This window comes from Seriola lalandi, unplaced genomic scaffold, assembly GCF_002814215.2.
Source record: "Seriola lalandi dorsalis isolate HSWRI2012SDOR001 ecotype SW California unplaced genomic scaffold, Sedor1 jcf7180002054965, whole genome shotgun sequence".
In the NCBI taxonomy this organism is placed as follows: domain Eukaryota; kingdom Metazoa; phylum Chordata; class Actinopteri; order Carangiformes; family Carangidae; genus Seriola; species Seriola lalandi.
In genome coordinates, this window is record NW_019525516.1 from 498,347 (window position 1) to 507,452 (window position 9,106).

Below are 9,106 nucleotides of genomic sequence, written 5' to 3' on the forward strand. Positions count from 1 at the left end.
TTTGTAATATGTGGGTGGTGCATGTGTGAATATCAGTACGTAATAAGAATCTATCTAACTTAATGTTAGCTAGGTAAATCTACATTTCTGTCTCTCCCCCTCCCACCTTATCCGGGTGTCGTCATGTGTCTCCACTTTATCTCTCTTTTCAAATTAAAAGCCCTATGCAATTTGGTCGACCTTGATACTGCAGCTCCGCTCCACTAGATGATTCAGACGTCACTGGCGTAAGATGGCAGCAAGATTGGCGTATCTGGGATATTTTTTTTTTTACAGTAGGACGAATAGGCGACACGTCATCCATCTCTATATACAGTCATTAGTGTGAAGTGGCAGGATGTCTCCTACATCAAAAATATCACCAACAATGAGAAGTTGGTCGATCAGCCAGACCATCTGTGATGCCGTGAATGATAAATTAGGCTGATCCCTAATTGGAAATTACACCCGTGTCCAGAGTTTTCTCACAACTGACCCCTTTTAGCTCAGAATTACATTGACAGGCCAAATATGTATGTCTGTAAATAATTTCAGCACCTACATTTTAATATATGCATATGAAATAGACACAATGCAAATCTAATATAGTAAGTCACTGTGGGACTCTATAGAAGCCACTTTGATATTCTGAAAATTAGAAATTAAATGTGGCAGAGCATGGCTTATTGTAAAGACCATTCGTCTACTCTATCTGATGAATAAGTTAATTAACCCAGATATAAAGCAACTGTGCTGAATTGAAATGCGCTGTGTCTAAGAACACACTGTGGCAGGCGATTCGATGCTCTTGCTAGTGCAGCACAAAAATGCTATAAAGAAGTAATGGACTTTAACTTCCCACCTCTCAGAAAACTTGGCTTCAGGTTTTCTAAATATTTATCTAAATCCTTGACAAAAGGAATGAAATACGATTTTTTCCATGGTTACCTTGCCAGAATTTTACAATAAGCATAAGACAAGCTTGGATTGATAGTTGAATAGATGAATATTGATTAGATGAGAGTTGGTGAGTTGGTGTGATGTTGAATCAACCAGAAAATTGAACGACTGCCCTAGTTTCTCTTGAATGGTAAATTGTTTCCAAATGAAGTTGCAGAAGTTGAAAGCTGCTTATAGAGGAATTGGATCAAATCAAAAACTCAGTAGATGATACACAAAACAAAAGAATTTTGCAATGTTATGTATTTCTAGTATCAGTCAGCTGTAATGTTCACACATGCTCAACCCAGCAGCACAATGTAGGCAGGCGTGTGTGTGTGTGTTTTGAGAAGTCAACAGGGCTTTTGTTTGGTTATTGGTGATAGCCCGGGGGATGTACTTACCTCTACAGGGTGATGTTGTGGAGTTGCATCAAATTTCCCTGAACAAATGCTCTGTAAACCATTAACTCACCAACTAGTGTCCCCGTCCTCTTGACAACTGGAAATATTATCTTGTGAGCACAATGAATCCCAAATATGGACAAAGACCTGACCGTTTAAACTCTGAACTACCCACAGGTTGGAGCATCTTTACTGGCTCATTGGTGATTAATGTTGTCAGGCTTCCTGGGATTTAATATTTCACTTAGAGAGCAGCATATAGCTTCAGTAGACTGTTACAACAAGCAGGTGCAGAATATATACACGATGCTGTCATACTGTAGGGAATTTGCTTTGGTAAATGTAAATAATCTGTGGGTGAATTGAAGAGAAAAGAGATTAAATGATTATGTTGACATTATTATGTTGCGTTATTGTTCAGTCTCTAGTGCAGAGAAGCAAAAAAGACGAGAGCTAGAGGGTGGAGAGTGACACGAAGGAGCTTGCAGCCTGAATTCAACCAATTGTTGAATAGTACAGTATTGTGATTAAACCCATCTAACGGATTAATTTAAAGTCAATGTCCTGCAGCTGCAAATGGGTCTGTCACAATGAATAACTACTGTGTGTGTGTGTGTGTGTGTGTGTGTGTGTGTGTGTGTGTGTGTGTGTGTGTGTGTTTGTGAGAGAGATGCCATGGCTCTGACACATTCAGGAGGCTTTTCCCCAGTGTTGTCATGCCCACACTGTCAAGTCAAGTCACGTCGATGAAGTGTCGGTCTGTCCTCCACTGCAGCTCTGTGTGTGTGTGTGTGTGTGTGTGTGTGTGTGTGTGTGTGTGTGTGTGTGTTGCAGCCACAGCTGTTCCACACGCTAATCACTGGTGATTTTTCAGAGCGGACACACGAACACACACAGTGCTGCATTTATACAAGCTGCCTCTTGGTCTTCAAATCTCATCCCTCCATCCTCCTTTTTGTGTCTGGCTTTGTCGTCCTCCGTCTGTATGGCACTGTCCCTTTATGCTTCTTTGTGTATGTGCATGTGCGTCGGCCCTTCATCTCTAATTGGGGATGCCACGAGAACCGATACTGATTCTGAAAATGTGACGGTACTTGTTTTTCTGCAGTACTGCGGGTACTGAAGATGTTGTAGGTACTGGAGATGTGATTCTTCTGGGACTGACGAAGTCGGTATAATAACTCTACAGGTGTCCTAGTTTGACATCAAAACTGAAGAGAAGAAGAAGGCAGGCACAGTAAAGGATAACAAACACGTGGAGAACAGAGTTGTTTGAGTGTACAGAGATGTTTTGTATTTGATGCAGATCATCAGAAACAACAGTGTGACAGAACATTTCAAATGAAAGGAGGAAACACCTCAATCTCATCTAAGCAGCCCAAAGACAGATACCCAGGTCTGTACTCAGAATTCAGAGTTTCAGTCGTTAACTTTATATTACTATTATATTATCTATATTATTAACAACGTGTCAAAATGTTCATGTGCTGAAATGTTACCATTATTGTTTGGGAATGGTGACAGCTGTTGTAGCACAGAACGTTCACAAAGGCTAACGTTAGCTTGTTTAGGCTAACACAACAACTTGCTGACAGCGTTAGTAGGCTACTTGCATAATACCTGTGAGAATATAATGCTAAATCCAACTTGTATTACATTAATTATAAGCAATATGGCAGCGTAATTAATATGATGTTGTGTTTGTTTATAAATGGACTAACAGCCGCTAGTGTCTGATGAGCCGTATGTTCTGCTCAGGAGAGTGACATCTAGTGGTAAAATTCAGTATACTGGTCCGGTCCAGTGTTTGGCTTAAAATCAAACCAAAATTTTTACACTGGCCAGACTCAAAGAGATGAGTGTCGAGGACAAAGTGATTCTTCCTGTATAAATTGGGCTGACAACACGGCGTCCATCATGGAGAATTTTTTTTTTTTTCTCTTGCTGCTAGCACAACATTCCTGTTCTCCCGACTCTGATTTCTTTTGAGATTACTTCTCTTGCTAATCTGACGCACAGGAGACGATGTGTTAGATCTTATCATATGGGACGTGGATGTAGGTGATGATGTTTTACTGACAAACAGAATTTCTACTTTGAAAGGGAGGAGGTGTGTTATTGCTTTTCCTGTTTCTAAGTTTGTGTGTGAAGTTCTTGAGTTCCTAGTTGCCGCTTGCTAATTTCAAATGAGCGAATCACTAAATCTGGATGCACTATTAAAGCCTAAGAAATGTAAGGACTTCAGTAATGTCTGCTTGTTGGGAAAATCTGTGGTGCTGCTGATGAGCAATAAACTATGTAAACAGGAAGTCACTGTAGCATAACTTCCAGAAATTCTGTTCTAGCAGGGCAAAAGATTTATCAAACTTTAGTGAGTGAGTGAATGAGTGGAAGACTATGCTAAATTAGCTTCTTCATAAGGGCATTCAGCAAAAGATCATTGGCATAATGTTTTGTAATTTCAGGTCTATTGTGTTTTTTTTAGTGAAATGTAATTTAAGCAATTTATGAAGCGTCAATTCAGACGTGTCAACTTTATTACCTCTTTTACTTGCAACGCTCGTATGTTAGTAAGATAACATTTTTGTCAGTTAAGTTTGCTCGTTTAGCTACGCAACAGTTGAACCAGCTACTGGGTGTTTTTATTGTAGTGATGGATAAATGTCCACCTTGTTAACACTTAAGTTATTACTAGGCTAAGTTTAAACTTAAAACCTAACGTTTAAATTTACAAAGAGACGATGAAAGACAGTGATGATATCGGCCCAGCACCGGTCGCTCTCCATGCTTCTCCGAGCAAACACATTCCCAAGGGCTCCGGGTAGAAATTCACACCTCAGGGTGGCCTCATAGTCTCTCCCTCCATCAGGAGACGAGGAGGAAGAGGAGGAGGAGGAGGAAGAGGAGGAAGTGACTGACTAAGTGAACTGTAAACTGGTTGTAATCCAGCTTGTGTATTTACACAACTGTACAGTAAACCTCGAGCTCTCAGGTAGGAACTGATAATATTGCAGATCCCAAATAAACAAAGTGGAATTTGCATAAACAACCCAAAAGTCCATTGAAGCCTGTTAAATATTTGAAAAGCAGCTGTAAATACTAAGCAAGTGCTCCCTGCAGCCGTCAAAAATACACCACCAGACGGGACCGGGAATGTCAGGTACATTTGTAGTATTTGTGTGGATCCAGTTTTTGAGGTTATGGTCAAGTGACAGTTACAGTTAGGCTGAGCAGCACTGTTCACGGGGATGAGTAAGGACCCGTTAATAGAAGCGCTAACATACATATGTACAAGATGCCGCTGGAGGCTCAGTTTGTCCATTGCTGCTTCAGCAAACAGCCATAAAAAGATTCAGTCATGTGAAGAGAATAGGTTCTCTCTATGAAGCTGAACATCATCTTCTTGCTCTTTGACTCTGTGTGTGTATATCTATCCTTTCCAATCCAGTCCTGAGGCTCAAAATGTTAACGCACATGCCACCGGCCGAACGGTGGTTGTTGGTCGAGGAAACACTCGTGTCAGAAGGAAATAATTGTGCGACGGATTTCACTTTATCACCGAAAAAGCATGCAGGTTTTTTTTTTAGTTTTTTTGAGTTGTTCACCTGGTTGGTTTGCAGTAATTAAAGTGAACTCTGGGACTTACCAGTGTGGATGGCAGAGTCGGTTTTCAAGTGTTGTCTGAGTCTATCCAGATAATATAACACGCTCTCTGCCTATCCTGCTTCTTGTCTCTTCAACCCATTGAACCAAGTGTTAATGACACGTAATCAGTAGATGCAGCCGATGTTCCTTTTTCATACAGCTCCCAACCATTCCTCCTCTTTTATTCCCCTCTGTGTCCCTGTGCTTGAATCTCTTAAAGGCCTGAATGTTTTTCTATAGATTTCCCCAGCAGTGGTTCTTTTGTGAAACCAGCTCTAAAAGCGGACTCTGCTTCAAGCGATCATCACGAGGAGAAGCAGGGGGGAGGATATGTGTGTGTGTGTGTGTGTGTGTGTGTGTGTTGTAGGGGTAGTAGTCATGACATAACAGTCAAAACAGCCAGGGAGGCTTGGCAGAAGTAGCCTGTAGGTGGTAGAGAAGCGGGATGTCGACACATGTGTGGTAACAAAAGTAGACAACAAATGGTCTGAAGCGCCAGAAAACCAGTAACTCCTTTGTCCAGCTACAGAAAACTGTTGTGGCAGGACGATCTCAAGGGAAATGCAAATGGCGGCGTTGAATTTGCAACAGGAAGCTTAATGGAAAGTTAGGAGAAAACAGAATGGTTGTGTCATTCTAAAGACGTGAATAGTTTTCGTCCTCAACAACAATAAAGTACCACGTCATCCCAACACCAGCAGAACCACTCTACAGGGGACTTTTATTTTGAAGAGAAACTCATCTGCAATGCGTCTTGCTCACGTACTTCTGGTCTGGGCAGCCAGTTCTGCATACTTAAGATGAAAATAGCCAACCAGGATGTGTGTGTTTTTTTTTTTTTTTTTCTTTCTCCAGCTCGTGAGCTTTCATGTCTAAAAATAGTTGATATATTACAAAAGGGGACCGTTGCTTGAGGAAGGAATATTTGAGAAATACCAGTATGCATACATGTAAAAAATAATGCACCACAAAAAGTTGTCCTGAGTTCCTTTTAACTAATTACAACATAACTTAAAATAGAATAACATTACACTGAATACTACCCTAATTCAGGCCAATAAAAAACGCTCCACGGTTCATAAGTAAAAACAATAATCTAACTACATGTACTTTAAGATGTGATGATGCTATAATGGACAATGTTTTCTTTTCTCTCTCTCTCTCTCTCTCTCTCTCTCTCTCTCTCTCTCTCTCTCTCTCTCTCTCTCTCTCTCTCTCTCTCTCCTCTGTAACAGGATGAGACAGGGGCCTATGTGATCGACAGAGACCCCACCTACTTCGGTCCCATCCTCAACTACTTGCGGCACGGCAAACTAGTCTACAACAAGGAGCTGGCGGAAGAAGGTCTCACACTTTGACTGTGATAGACCGGGGTGCAGGAGTTTATTTTTTGGGTTACGTCGAAATAAGGAAAATCCTAGAAAGTACTGTGTGTTGTCATTTCTCCTTTAGTGTCTCTAAGCATTTTTAGTTTGTAGTAAAAAAGAAAACACACATACACAGATGTGACTATGAGTGGGTGAATGATAGCGAGCAGAGAAGCAAAGAGAAACATGGTGAATAAACAGGTTAAATAGTTAAAATAAGGGATAAACTGCTAAAATATCTGAAAGTCGTAGCTACATAGTTGAAGTACATCCACTTGTATATCCTGTATGCACTGAGTTGTGTGTTGTTCTTTTGTTACAAGGCGTCCTGGAGGAGGCCGAGTTTTACAACATCACGCCGCTCATCAAACTGATCAAGGAAAGGATCGTGGAGAGGGACTCCAAAGCCACGCAGGTATACACAGAGCCTGTCCACGTGTTTTCATCCCTCAGCGTGTAATGTTTTCACGTTGTCCGATCAGGTCACTGTGACCTCACAAAAAAAAAAAAAATTTTTTTGACCTTAACTACATGTTCATAAAATAGCGATGACAGTGATGACATTTTAATATCCGAACGGTCAAAGGTCAACTTCACTGTGGCATCTTAATGTTCTGCCGTTATTCAACACTGTAACTCGGGAACAGACGGCGAGATCGAGACCATATTTCCTGCAACCTGACTGGTTGTTATGATGGAGGAGTTTGCCGCTTCACTCTGAGCTGTCGGCTCCAACAGTCAGTGATCGTCTAAACAAATACACTACATCATGTTCAAGATAATATTCTTAAACCATGTTACATTGCATCTGGCGGTTCTAATATGTACTAAGTATTGCGATACTTAAACGTCTGCACAGACACACAAATATACTATACACACACACACACACACACACACACACACACACGCCATTATGGGCTAAGTGCAGTGCCTCTCAGTCATTTTCTCTTTGTCAGTGATTTCACCCTCCTGTGCTTCTCTAAAGCGAGAGCCCTGCTCTACATGAGGCTTCTCATCTGCTGCTTTCTTTCCTTTTCTCACGATGGTTGTGCTCACTCTTACATAATCCCACTGCCCTCTCAAACATACACCCACTTTCCCTGCGTTTTACTGTACTCCACTGGACCTGCTGCCATTTGCCTGCGGTTAAATATTGTGCAATGGAATGAGAAAGAGAAGCGCTGGTTTTTTTTTTTTCTTGTCGTGAGCCCACAGCTGCTGCATTTTATTTTGTTTCTTCATGTCATGTTGCAAAGGGTTAGTCAAGACGGGTAAATATATTTGCAAGAAGTGACCTAGTATCAGCTTTGTAAAGGTTCATCGACCAAAAGGCAACTGGTCACCGAGTGCCTGGTTTGTTGTTTTTGGGCCTCATGGATGTGTTGACCTGAATTTCATTAACCCCTCAGTTCACAGTGAAGCGATACGCGATGTTGTTTTCTCTCTCTGAGGATGGTCGTACCCTCCTTTTTTTTTCATCCGTCCTCCTCACCCCCTCCTCTTCTCTCGTTCCCCAGCAGGTGCCCCCCAAACATGTCTACCGGGTGTTGCAGTGTCAGGAGGAGGAGCTTACCCAGATGGTCTCCACGATGTCGGACGGCTGGAAGTTTGAGCAGGTCAGCGTGCGCGCCTGCAGAAAGCCCCGCACCGGACTGCTCTGGACTGTGGGTTGGACTCACGCTGCTGCTGACCCTTCAATCTTGACCCTTGGCCTGACCCCTTGGCCCTGACCTGAGCCCTGCTATCTGCACTCCCGACTAAAATACACTTTGCCCCTTGTCTAGATCTCAATCCAATGACCTTTAAACAGTAGATTAACCTAATGAGTCCACGTGAGCTTTAACTACAGATAGTCCCAATAAGACTTTAAGGTTCTCCGCGCTCACTTGTGAGTACGTAAAGATGTTGGGCCGCTGCCGGCGCCTCACCCAGCCAGATAGGGCCCATCCCCCGCAATGGTGCAGTCCGAAAAAGAGCACAGCGGTCGGGTGGGTGCGGCCTGGAAATAGTAGCACCGTCACTGTCACTTTTGTTCCGGTTTAAAACGAGTGTCTGTTGCTGTTCGATTTAAACAAAAACAACAACAATCTAATTTATTTAGGTATCCAGTGTCTATTAATATTAATGAACTGCACTATAAATGACAGGATTTTGATATGTTTAATGACACAGGTGGTGTGTTCACAGTGTCAGAAACATAATAAATACATAAATAAGTCACAAACTCATTAGTCAGATTAAGGTGTCTGTTGTGGAAACTTTATTGACTATCTGAGCTGATGCCCAACAACATCTCTTATGCTTTTGCTCACTACATTTGGATGGTTTCAGTCAGAGATATTACACCAGACTGCACTGGAAATTAAACAATAAGTCGATTTAATTGAGTAAACGAGCAACAGAAAAGTCAACACTGCAAAAAAATTCACAGGTTTGAACTTCTCAAATTTTAATCTTCTTAAATTTTTAAATCTCCTGTTATTCATTTTTTGTGTGTGTGTATGTATATTTAAGTGGCAGAACAGAGCGAGATACTAACTACGTTACTCAGTGAAAATGGAAAATTATATTGATCGATAATGTCAGTGATAGGCAGAAGTCTTTCGGTGTTAACATCATGTTTTAAGGTGAAGGACTTTAATTCATTAGTGGCCTCTCCAGGAGTGACACTCGGACTTCTCTCTCAGAGCCTCATGGAGTAAAAATAGCTCAGCTTATTCACACTGAAGCCTAGAAATCACATTTAGTCCCCCGCCCCCTCCCCCCCCC

At 41.7% G+C, this 9,106-nt stretch overlaps 1 protein-coding gene across 4 annotated transcripts in view; it reads left to right on the forward strand.

Moving 5' to 3' along the window:
- Positions 1 to 9,106, forward strand: part of kctd17 (potassium channel tetramerization domain containing 17) — a 21,804-nt gene that overhangs the window by 5,879 nt on the left and 6,819 nt on the right. Inside the window, exons 2-4 of one of the 4 annotated variants that reach the window (XM_023395563.2) lie at positions 6,203 to 6,311; positions 6,658 to 6,749; positions 7,855 to 8,001. In XM_023395563.2, the coding sequence (XP_023251331.1) occupies positions 6,203 to 6,311; positions 6,658 to 6,749; positions 7,855 to 8,001 (348 nt within the window). The remainder of the gene's footprint in view (positions 1 to 6,202; positions 6,312 to 6,657; positions 6,750 to 7,854; positions 8,002 to 9,106) is intronic. The other 3 variants (XM_023395564.2, XM_023395566.2, XM_023395565.2) reach the window with 3 other exon arrangements.